Here is a 12,877-nt window from a genome sequence, read left to right on the forward strand (position 1 = left end):
GTTAGGCTTGGGCTAAAAATTTAAAGACCGACTAGGGCTTGGTCCCGGGCTCTAGTTGAAACATTTGAAACTTGGGTTGGACTCGGGTTAGGCCTCAACCCGACCCAACCCTCCCAAGTTCCACCCCTAGAAATAAGGAAATTTGGAGGCCTTCTAAATCTGAGGCCTTAGGCGGCTGCCTAAGTCGCCTTATGGATGAGCCGGCACAGCTTGTTGGTGTCCCAAGTTTCAACTGTCACGGAAAATAAATACGTAATAACAATTCCTTCATTTGAATGGTCGTCGTTTCCAGATGAGTAATCAATCAAACGACTTAAAGCTGGGTTTTTTTTATTTATACTAACCTTTTGGGCATGCTCAATGAGCGTGAATCAGATAGGTGGTCTTGAATAATTTGGTAGAGTTACATGTTTTTTGAGCTTTTTCGTTCATTTGGTAATCAGATAAATTCAAAAATTATCACCATTTGACAATATGTCATTATCTATATATACTAGAATAACTGCAATGCAATCGGGGAGTGAGCGGAGGGTGGAGAAGAAAGAGAGAGAGAGTTGGGGAAGAGAGAAAGAGTTAGGTTTGGTTGAGGAGGGTTATGGGCGAAGGAGAGTCATGGGAGAGGGAACAATTGAAGAGGGGTGTGCGTGAACGGGGGAGTAGTGGCGGGGAAGAGGTCGGCTGGGGAGAGAGAGAGTGAAGTTGTGAAGAAGGAAAAGGAAGACCAAACATGCAACATTTTGCCTAACTTTTCAAACCCAACTCAAAAACGTTTGCTACCGCTCACTTGACTAGTATATTGCTAAGCAGTGAGGGCGTGAGCGGAGAGGGAGAGGGAGGAGTGGAGAGAGAGAGTGCGTGGAGAGGAAAAGGGAGAGGGATGAAGAAAAGAGAAAAGATGAGGACAAATAGACAAAAACCAACCAAACACATTTTTGTCCATTACCCCTTTCCTTTTCGTAACGTTAAGCTCCGCTAACTTGATTATTTAACAACTAATTATCCATATTATAGTAGTCAGCCTTTTTTTGGTTTCAAGATGTATGAAAAACAAATTTCTCATTGCTCAATGAGTAAGTTTCTTATTGAAAAATAAATAAATAAATAAATAAAGAAGAAAAAGCAAATTAAAACATCGTGTACAGAATTCCTAATTGACATATAATTAGAAGTGGAAGTAGGAGAAGGTAGGTTCTGTACACTTTCTTGTAGTTGGGCTATACATCATTGCAACTAGATGAAGAAATTGCCAAGTTATATGATGACTCAAGCCCTTCACTTAACAGGAAATCTTTCCACTTGTGGTGGTTGGCCCTGACTTCTTCACCAACTTCACTCCCTCGATCCATCACAACTTCACTGTTTTGCACATACTCTCTTTTGTAAACCAACCATCTTCCTCCTTCCCATCCACATCCACAACAACTTTTAGTTCTCTAGTCATAGACTTGGCATTTACAAATTGATCCCCAGCATGGGGCACCAAAATTATTTGGCCACCAAGGATTCCCACATAGACACAAAGCCACAATGACTCACAAAACAACCCACTAAAGGGTGACTCAAGATAAGTTCTTGTTGAACCCAGTCTACATGAACTTCCCCTCTTTCACCGATTCTATCTTTAAACCCCTCTGGCAAAGCTTCCTCCATTGTTATCAGTAAATGGTTAGAATAAAGACTATATAGAGTTGTACATAATTAAGCAAGTTGTACATGGTACACGGTCATAAGATTGTTAGAGCTTGATGCATATATCCACCATCATACTCTTATTTAAACCCTTACTGATAGGATGAGAATAGAATGAAAAGAATATATTACTTGATTAATTTCTACAGAGTACACAGTATAGAGTTTACAAGTTCCTAAATCTATCAATCCGTTATATATTGTTACTATACATGTGAGTAGAAATTTAGAAACAAATTAGAAACAATCTGTACAAGCGATGGGTATTGTCCATTGAATGAGAAGGGGAATGTGCCCTTGAGTTGTACTGAATTATAGGGCGTGCGCCCTCTTACTTCTATTACTCCCCCTCAAGTTGGAGAGTGAATGTCAAGAACTCCCAACTTGCCAATTAATCTTAGGAAGTTGTCCTTGCTGAGAGGCTTAGTGAATGTGTCAGCAACTTCAGTGTCAATGTGTCATGAGTATATCATATTAACTTCAGGGTGCCCTAGGAGGTAATGTCTGAGCTTTTCTGAACAACAAATATGAGTGACAAGCATGTTTTCTCGATTGGAGAGTAGTTGAGCTTGGCTCCTTATGGCCTTCGATAATGACAATCACAAAGTAATTAGTACTTTTTTAACCCTTTTTATGTACAGAGTTTGTTGCTTACAAACCCAAGCAACTAGGTGCTCAAGAAATGAAATATGACACTCCATTGTCACCTAAATAGGCTCATTGAACTCAACATTACACAAGAGAAAGATTAACACATCACCATCCACAACATAATACATGCAATAACTAACATTATGTCCCTGTTGAGGACAAAACTCGAGGTAAGCTAAAACTCCGTTGTCTGTGTTGCACAGTCACTTTTCTTTTGGTACAACAGATGAAACTTTTGTTTCCAAGTCTCGTAGCATCTGTTCTAATGCAGACAACTCTTCCTCCATCTCCACATTTTCCTTTCCAGTATTGCGTTGTTGAAAAGCATGAATGCGTTCGAGGCCTCTGACTATTTCTTCAGTCACTTCCTTCATCTTTGCACGGTATCTCGCATTTTCTTCTTGTGCTTCCTTCATTTTTCTTTTTGCTGATCGATAGCCATCAAGGGATTTAAGGAGCTGCTCAGAGAGCTTTTTATTACGATCTTGGAGATGTTCACTCCCTGGGGAGTCACCACCAACAACCTTTTTATCTTTGTGTTTAGAAGCACAAATTTGAACCTTCTCCAACAGCATTGCACTTTGCTCCTTAAGATCATTAAATTGCTCTTCCATGCTATTCAGTTCCTGAACTTTTTTAGCAAGTTCAGCTGACATAATCGATTTTTCCTTCCCCAAGCTTGAAAACATCTTCTCTAGGCTTTTTCGTACAACTAAGCAATCACTGAGCTCTTTTTGTAACTTCTGCTTCTCATCCAGTACTGGTTCTGGCGGCTTCTTGTCCTTGGGCATCTGAGTAGGCTTAAGATCAGTGAAGCATCGACGAATTCAGCTTCCCTTTTCTTGCCAGAAGATTGTGACTTTTGGATTCGGTGTTTAACATCATCAAGGATGGTGAGCATTCCAGCAACTCTTTGCATTTTTCGACCTCCATCTTCTTTAGGGGAAGCACTGTTATGGTCTTGGATTATTTTCAATAGTAGCTTCACATTTGTTGTTAGGCCTACAAAATGGACAATGCCCATAGTGATCAAGTATATAACAAAGCAAACACACAATATGAAGTTCTAACATGGAGTTCTAATTAACAACTGCTCTTATCTAAATTCTAAACTGCCTTATAATGAATCATCGGGAGGAACTTTATATCAATGACACAGATGACAGATGGTATAGCACAAACTTCAGGTGAAACTTTGTACAGACTTGACAATCATTGCTTCTTATGGAATTCAAAATTCAACTAATGCCCATAAATCCATAATTAGTTATTTTGTATTATAACATGTATTTACATCTTTCCAGGCCCATAAGATATTCGACACTATAACTCAAATTACAGCAAAAATCTGCCTAGGTACAGTCCTATACCTTCTTGTACGTCGAGCACAAAATTGACTTAGATATGTGCGTACTCAAACCGTATAAATGTCTAGGATGAGCAAACTATGGAAGCAAAATGTTGGATGACAATGTGAAACATCTCCAGAATAATCAACCAGCTAATTTGCATCAGGTGTTTAATAATGATAGATGCAAATCAAATTCTGTCAAGTGCAAATGTGTGCGCGGTCCTAAATAATTCATATCACGAAGAAAAAAACAAAGGCCGCAAATTTGGTTCATGTCATGCTGATGAATCAAAAATTTAAAATGCAGTTCATGACATGAATGTAATAGAGAGAATGAGATTGATTACCATCTAAATTAGAATCATCTGAATGCTCGGCATTAGTACGTAGTGGGATTAATTCAGGTGACGAAAATGATTGATTCATATTGAACAAAAAAACTTGAAAAAACAGACAAGTGAAAAAAAAATTATATTAAATAAATTTCAAGCTAATATTTGAAACTTGAATGAAAGCAACAAAATGTAGAAGAGACAGAGAACCAAGAGATTTTCTTTCTCGTTTTATCACCTTTGTCTTTTTGGCTACTAGACAGTTACACTCTGTTAGGAAGGGTTGGTCAAGAGTTGTTACATTCCGAAATATAATGGTTGATTTCAACAGTATCTAGATTAGCCCAATGGACTTCCATGAATTCGGGGAATATATTTAGCTAGAGTACCAAATCCAACATACATTCACCAAATCCCAAATTTGGTATGAAGATTTTGCAAAATGATCTTTAATTAGTTAATAGCAAAATGATCTAGAAACCTGAGAATAACCTTATCATACTTGGAAACTTTTGGCATCCTCCAATATCTCCACTCCAAGTAATAAGGGGCACATATAAGTTACCAATGAATGAGTTCTTGTGTGAATGAGAATTCTTTTTTGAAATTGGAGAACAACTATTGTGAATCAATCAACAGTTGCAGGAATGGGTATTGAGTGTTGTTCATGCCTAAAGACTACACTGGAGCAACTTAAGCATGATCCACCATTCATCCAAGTTATGTGATTGTAGCTTATGGCGATAAAAACATAAATCTACATAAATTATGGTGCTTTCAAAGTACGTCCTTGATGATTTTTTTTTTCCTTTTCTAAGGTCACATATCAAAATAAAAATATTAAGGGATCGACTCCAAAAAATTAACGGCGAAGCTTGAATTCCGTTCTGTTGCTAAAGTTAGCTCCTTTCTAATTGATTGGGTTGCTGATGTTGGTGTTAATACTAATGGAGTGATTGCATGTGAATTTTCTTCGTGGGTTGTGACAGTCTTTCAAGATCTTTCATCTACAGCCATGGGTTATTGTTTTTTGGGTGTGTACTGTGTAGCTTCTAGCAGGTGGTCAGTTGATGCTAAATGCCAGGTGAATTGACACCGTTTCTACGGAGAGCTTGCGACAATTTTCTTCCTATTTCCAAAATCTTCTACTTCAAATTTCTGGCAAAATTCAATAGAGTTCAGTACCTAGTGGGTTAGTGCTCGGTTAGTGGGGTCCAATGAATCTATATTCTTTGCTTTGAATTTGATTTGGGTAGTGATGGTGGTTGAAATTGGCTGAAGTTGCTGTTGATCGATTGTTTATTTTTTGGTCTAGTAAATTGAAAATTTTGCTAAAGCTTCTGCACTCAAGACTTTCCAGGATGTACGGATTGATTTTGACATAGGTGGTTATGGCTTTGGATAGAATTTCATGCAGACAATCAATTGGCATTTCATTCAGAGTGTTCATAAACATGTGCAGATCAACAATTCCTTAAGGAGCCATGAGTGTCATATGCTGGAATTGTCGGGGTATGGGTCTGCCCTCGACAATTCATACTCTCAAAGACCATATTAGTAGAAGCAGACCGTTATGTGTGTTTTTATGTGAAACTATGTCCACGGTTGCCAAGTCAGAATTACTGATTTCTCAGCTAGGAGGAGGATGGAAGTATTTTGTTGTTCCCCCTCTAGGTAGATCAGGAGGGTTATGGATGTTATGGGATCCAGCTCTAAATGTTGATGTTTTATTTCACGATCAGTGGATCATCCACTTGCAAATTAACGAAGATTCTTCTACTTGGTTCTTGAGTGGGATTTATGGAAATGCTAAAGCTTCTGTTCGAAAGTACCAATGGCAGACCCTTCCTTTGATTGCTCCTCCAAATTTGCTTTGGTTATGTATGGGCGACTTCAACGATATCTTGTATCGTGAGGAAAAGAGTGGTGGTAACCCTGTGGGAAATCAAGAATCTAAACATTTCATGGAAATGGTTAATATTTGTGGTCTGATTGATTTGGGTTTTAATGATCCAATTTATACTTGGTGTAATAATCAACAGGGGAGGAATAGGGTTTTCAAAAGGATTGATAGATTCCTTGCTAATGCCCAATGGAGAGTTCTTCATCCAAATGCTAAAGTTTTTCACAAACCAAACTTGGAGTCTAATCATAAAATCCTTCTCTTACATCTCAACTCAGCTCAATCAAAACTCAGAAGTCCTTTCAGATTCGAAGTAATGTGGCTATCTGATCCAACTTGTAAATCAGTGATTCACAATGCTATGAACAATCATGTTGAACAACCACAAAATTGCACTCTTGACAGAGTTGCTGACTTTATCGAACCGGTCACTCGAACATGGAATGCGGAGTTAGTCAATACTTGGTGGCCTCCTGAATATGCTCACAAGATTTTATCTACACCATTGGCACTTGAATTCCATGATGATGAGTTAATCTGGGAAGCAAACAAATATGGTCTATATACAGTTAAATCAGCCTACAACTGTTTGCTTAGACAGTGTGATCCAAGCTTGGTTAACCGCATTTCTAACTTCAGTAAGATTTGGAAGCAGAAATTACCGCAAAAAATCAAATTCTTCCTGTGGCAGGGCCTAAACCAAGTGATACCAACTACTGACCTCCTTAGAAGATGCAAGTTCGGGGTGGACAAAACATGTGCATTCTGCGATTCCGATGAGTCACAGTTACATCTTTTTATCCACTGTCCTTTTGCAAGGGCAGTTTGGTTGGGTCTTAACCTACACCAAAAGGTTTTAGAACCTAATATGGTGGACTTCAAAACTTGGCTTTCAGAGATTTTACAAACTCTTTGGCAGTAGGACGACGATTTAAGTTTAACCTTTGCAATGGGTTTATGGCAAATTTGGAAGGATCGTAATGAGAATAGATTTAAATGCAAGCAGTCACGCCCCCCCCCCGTGCAATGTCTTTTCCGAATTAGAAGACTGGTGGAAGATATAAGCAAAGCCTTTTGTATAGAAGATCAGAGCCCAAAATTGAAAAACACTTCTGTAATGGTAATGTGGTCTTTCCCACCTTTGGGTTGGTTCAAACTGAATTCTGATGGATCATGCATTGGGAACTCAGGACCAGCTGGAGCTGGTTGTGTCATAAGAGACGATATTGGTCACTTCATGGCTGGAATCGCCGATCCTATAAGGGTCGGCTCTTCTTTGTTGGCTGAATTCTATGCTTTAAAGTTGGGACTCATGGTGGTCGTTGCATGAAGCTAAATAGAGTGGTGATTGAAGTGGACTCTAAAGCACTATTTCAGATGATCACTAGTACAGCTAGTCATTGTCCAGTGGAGGTTTCAGTGTTACTCAAAGACTTGGCTCAAATTCCTACCACAACTTTAAGCTAATAGGGTTGCTGATGCACTTGCTGGCCATGCTTCTTCAATAGCTATGGATGATCAATGGTGGACCAACTACATACCGACTAGACCATTGGATTATCAGCAAATCTCCAACGTTGTTCCTTCTACCTGTTCATTTTGGTGGCTGCATCCACCATCTTTTGTTTTTGAATGTTTAGATTCTGATCTTCATGGTGTAAAGTTTAAAAGAATGATCAGACAATAAAATGTTGCCTTAACCAAAAAAAAACAGGAACCTTATCTGAATTTCAGAAGAGAAATCCCAGATAACTTGGAGGTATGACAGTTTACACCAAAGTCGGATGTACAATGACGCGAGCCATACTCAATCAAATGCATTTTGTTTCGATTTACGTTGACCTTTTCTTTGCGTCAACGTTTACAAGTCTATATAACCATTCGATAACCCTTTTACTTTGGTCCATGCATCTGTACGATCTTCAAAATAGGCCACTCGATCCAAGTTTGGGTACCTGTCCTACCTGGAGAAATGCCATAACATTCTTTCTCCATACTTAATCAGCCCAGGTTTGGGTATCTGTCAATACCTGGAAAAATTCGGACCTACAATCTGGATACAGGTTATCCCTAAAAGTCTGTATTATACACCTGAAATTCACTGAACGCCTTCGCTATACTACCTCAACTGAGATGACATTCTTCACCGACGAAATTGGATTTCATCAACCATAATGCTCATCATTACTAAGATTGGAATGATAACTTGCTCAGAGGATAACCAATGCATTCCCCTCCCCTCCCCTCCCATTGAACCACCATTTCCTATATCCCTTTCACAAACGCATTGTGCAAACAATGGGACCTTGAGCACAAACAGAACGCCAGAGGTCTCATAGGACCAAGGGATTATTATGACACTCCATGAAGTTTTCGACAGTCCTCATGGTTCATGTTCACAACAATAGAATTGTGCATAGAAATGAAGTTATGTCCCTGTTCACATTCCCCTCAACTAATACCAATTCACACAGATATATCTGGCTGCCCTTCGATTACACATTTCTCCCTGGCAAATGCTCACTTCTTTGCTTCCCTGTGTAGAATTCCTTTCACTCTTAAGCATTTGTCACTAACAGAGGCTCCAACCCGCCCCATCATAAATGAACAAGTAGCACACCAATAATATGGGAACTTCGATGTCCGCAACCCGTAAAACTTATGAACCATGAAAAAAATGGTGTTGACTTCTTTTCACCACCAAATGAGCAATTCACCAGTAATCATTACAGGAACAAGTTCCGCCTTTAAAATGGTGAAATCGGCTACGATCTCTGACAACTATTTCTCTATCGAAGGCCTTTGAAATAAGTTTGATTGCTATGTGGCAATCTTGACACACCCTTAGGTTTTTCACAATCCGAACTGGGGTCTTAGGAGCAGTGTTAATGAGTGCAAAAGCAATTGCAATTTTCTCACTATGATAAGATAGTGTGTTCTCTTTCTCTTCCTCCTCTATATCTGCAAGCACATTTGAAGTGCGAGGCACATATCCTTCCAGCTTCAACTTCTTCATGATCTCCTCTAACATCTTATATATCTGCTCAGTTTGGGGATGCGCCTTATCACCCATGACAAATTCGTGAACACAATTCTGCAGTTCAACTAAACTGTGCCCAGGGCTTTTTTTCACTCCTTCCTTCAACATTGTCCTCCTCACCTTTTGCACATCAGTCCACCTTCTCTCAGATGCATACAGGTTGGAGAGAAGCACAAAGTCACCACTGTGTTTAGGCTCTAACTGAAGAAGCCGGGCTCGTACAGCCTCCCCCAGCGTCAAATGCCCATGTATCGTGCACGCACCCAACAACGTCCTCCAAATAACAGCATTGGGCTGTAATGGCATATCCTGAATAAACTTGTGTGCTTCTTGTACCAAACCTGCTCTACCAAGTAGATCAACCAAACAACCATAGTGTTCTACTTTAGGAGTGATACCATATTCCTCTCTCATCCTCTTGAAGTATCCAAACCCTTCATCTACCATTCCACAATGACTACACGCATATAAAACTCCAACAAAAGTAATCTCACTGGGCAACAACCCCTCTCTCTCCAAATCCCCGAAAAGCTTAAGCGCTTCCTTACCAAACCCATTAACAGCTAACCCCACAATCAAAGAAGTCCAAGACACAACACTTCTAACCACCATCTCATTAAAAACCTTATAAGCTTCCCAAATACTTCCACACTTTGCGTACAAATCTATCAAAGCATTTCCAGCATGCAAATTATCATGCAACCCAACTTTCGCCATATAAACATGAGCCCTTCTACCCAAAGCCAAAGCACCTAGCTCAGCACATGCAGTAAGCAAACTAACCATAGTAAAACCATCAGGCTTAACCCCTTCCTCAAAACTCATTTCCCTAAACAAAGTCAATGCTTCATTAGGCCTACCATTAATAGAAAACCCATTAATCACAGAATTCCAAGTAACCAAATTTCTCTCACACATCAACTCAAACAACTTATACGCATTCTCCGCAAGTCCACATGAACTATAAAAATGAAGCAAAGTATTCTTAACAAACACCAACTCCTCATACCCATTTCTCACCACAACTCCATGCACCATTTCCCCTTCTTTAACTGCCATTAACTTAGCACAAGCTTTAAGTAAAAAAGGGTAAGTATGAGTATCACTCTCAATACCCAAACCATGCATTTCAGCATATAAGCCCAGAGCTGGAAATGGGTTTTCACTCTCAGCATAACCTCTTATCATTGTATTCCACGTAAAAATATTTGGGTTTTGTATTTGTGTGAAAATGTTATGTGAATATAACATTGGGAAATATGTAAGTGACACTAGTTTGAATATAAGGTGTTTCCCCATTTCTTGGTTTGTTATGGGGACACCATTTTTTAGGGAAAATGCATGGATTTGTTTTAGTTTTGATAGTGTTGATGCTGATGTTAGTAATAATGCAATACATTTTTTTATGAACATATGAACGTTTTTTTTTTTTCTAGTCGAGGCCTAAAAAGTGTTATGTTTTTTTCTTTGGTTAGGATTTTGGGACACGTGAGGTCCAATAGTGTGTTTCAATGTTTTTGGGCTTTTTGGGTAAGGGTGGAATTTGAGCATCTTAGGCCTTTACTTATATGAGCCCAGAGCTCGAGCTCAAATAAAGCTAACAAATGGGGTGGTTCAAATAGCTATTTATAAAATAAAATAATCGGGGGCTCGAGCTCTCATCCTCGAGCTCAATTTAAAGCTTCGTGTAATTAAGCGGTAGAGCTTGAGCATGGTAAAACTCGGCTTGTTTAGGTCGAATTCCACCCTTACTTTTGGGACACTTGAAATATTGGGTTGATAATTTGAAATTATGCAAGAGAACATCTTAGGTCTCTTAGTAGGATAACATGGGTTGGATCGAGATCTAAAACCCAATTTTTGTTGGTCTTGGGCTAACATGTTAGATCCGTGGTTCAGGTTTGGTTTTGTAAAATAAAAACCCGAGTCGGTTTTGGATTGGGCTCGAGTTAGAATTGTTAGGAATATACAACTTAAAAAATTACCAAACTAAAAACCTTTTGTCTTGTAAACTTGTACTTTTAATTAAATCCGGTAGGTGTAGATACACTATGTCCTTAAGCAAGGTTGATGGGAAACTATCTCCCAAGATAGAGCGGATTTCCTTCTATATATATGACACAACATAGTATTTGACTAAGAACGTATATCTTTCTCCAAATTTTTCCACTATTTATAGGTATAAAAAATAAAAAGTCACATGTTTGAAAATCTCTTGCAATGATTCTTGTTTTGAACCGAATGCACATTTCGAAGGTCACAGAGAAAAGGTTTTTCTCACATTACGCATCTTGTTTGAAAAAAACCCATTTCATGTAATCAACAAACTAAATATTTCAATTTCGGGCCATTTCATCTTAGCTTCCCTTTCAAACAAACAAATCTCTTTGATTTCATTATAATATTTCAATTTTGGTGTTTTTGGCCTCCTAATTCCAAAAAAAAAACCTGAAAAGTTTGACCAACCCAATATAATCCGACCTAACCCGAATTGGTCTAGCTAGAACTTGGGTTGAAAATTTAAAGACTGGCTAGGGTTTGATCCCGGGCTTAGGTTGAAGTATTTGAAACTCGGGTTATGCCTCAACCCAACCCAACCCACCCGAGTTCCACCCCTACCTCATAGATAGATAGTCTTGTTTTTAGGTGGCACCAATTCTTGAGAAAGAAATATGCCATGTGGACATAGCTAAATAGCCTGGGCATATGCCCGGGTCCAAAATCTTATTATTATTAGCACGACGAGTCGGTGGTATCATCAGTTATGCTTGTTGATCAAGTTTGCTATAACATTGCTTGTAAAGTAAAGGAATGCTTGTTCGTTTCCAATTTCTTATTCAGTTTACTTTTCTTTAGGATGGTTAGTAAAAATTTCAATTGCAACTCTCATTCTCGTTATACTGAGAGGTTTATCTTGGTTGATGGTTTTAAGGTAAAGGAGAAGTATGCTGAATTATATAGGGCCATTAATTCTTTCCTTTAACAAGGTGCAATAACTACAGCATGGATTCCACAAGAATTTCAGGTTCCCCGTTCTTGTTTGAATGATGTTGTCTTCCCAAATGTTGGAGCTCGAGTTATCACTGGTTCTTGTGAGGACAAAAAGTTGGAGCTCGAGTTATCACTGGTTCAGGTGCGTTGATGCAACTGATTTGAATTCCCATATACGTACCGAGTTGTTTTATGCGATATGTACATGTGAATCTCTCTATCTCTATCTCTGTGAAGCATATTGCCTTTAGTCTCAAAATAGATTACCCTTGTTTATTGTTGAAGTTATCCGACCTTGAGCTCATTCCTTGTTCAGCTTGTTAGTTTTTGTTTTTCTTTTCAATGTTTTGGTTAATTCTTTCCTTTATAAACAGGTTATTGAAGAGAAAAAATTGAGGAACAAATCAGTGAGAGGAGGCGTGTCATGTGGAGCATGTGGTCAGGTCAGTGAAATTAGCATTATTTGTGTTATTGCCATTGTTCGTAAAATGTCATAACAACTTGCTACTGGTTTTGCTCAGACGGGACACATACAGACCAACAAGAAATGCCCCTAGTATAAACATTTGGACATACAGGTCAAGAGTACCCATGGGAAATCTAACCTTGATCCTTCTTCTCATCCCAATCACAAGACATTGATGGAGAAGTCAACACTAAGGGACTATGTTCATGAGAAGAATACACCCCATGTCAAAGAAAATGAAAATGATATGGAACCTTTTATCGAAGACCTTGAAAAGTTAATTTATTATTATGTCGAGTTCGATTCATTGGAAAAATACTTGATTTAAGAGACTATTGGGGAGAAGAGGTATAATTAATCTTTCCTTCCTATACATATTACATTCTATTGTTCTTGTTGTATTGTATGTGCAAACTTGTTTCTATACGTGTTTTCTTTTATTGGTTAATCTAAT

General features: G+C 38.6%; 2 protein-coding genes and 1 pseudogene across 3 annotated transcripts; 1 reads left to right on the forward strand and 2 right to left on the reverse strand.

The window, feature by feature from the left end:
* Positions 1-2,282: 2,282 nt before the first annotated feature.
* Positions 2,283-4,231, reverse strand: LOC147478724 (uncharacterized; annotated as a pseudogene). The gene is made up of 2 exons (XR_015208296.1): positions 4,039-4,231; positions 2,283-3,342 (listed from the first exon to the last, which is right to left on the reverse strand). The product of XR_015208296.1 is annotated as an uncharacterized LOC147478724 (transcript).
* A 1,073-nt stretch (positions 4,232-5,304) lies between these two features.
* LOC147478725 (uncharacterized) lies at positions 5,305-8,756 on the forward strand. The gene has a single exon (XM_086584568.1). It carries the CDS (start codon positions 5,508-5,510, stop codon positions 6,846-6,848), a length of 1,341 nt encoding a protein of 446 aa, XP_086440694.1. The 5' UTR covers positions 5,305-5,507; the 3' UTR covers positions 6,849-8,756.
* On the reverse strand, positions 7,921-10,442 carry LOC147478726 (Tetratricopeptide repeat (TPR)-like superfamily protein). The gene has a single exon (XM_086584567.1). It carries the CDS (start codon positions 10,377-10,379, stop codon positions 8,640-8,642), a length of 1,740 nt encoding a protein of 579 aa, XP_086440693.1. The 5' UTR covers positions 10,380-10,442; the 3' UTR covers positions 7,921-8,639.
* Between the last annotated feature and the right edge of the window lie 2,435 nt (positions 10,443-12,877).

This window comes from Coptis chinensis, chromosome 9, assembly GCF_015680905.1.
Source record: "Coptis chinensis isolate HL-2020 chromosome 9, ASM1568090v1, whole genome shotgun sequence".
Taxonomy (NCBI): Eukaryota; Viridiplantae; Streptophyta; class Magnoliopsida; order Ranunculales; family Ranunculaceae; genus Coptis; species Coptis chinensis.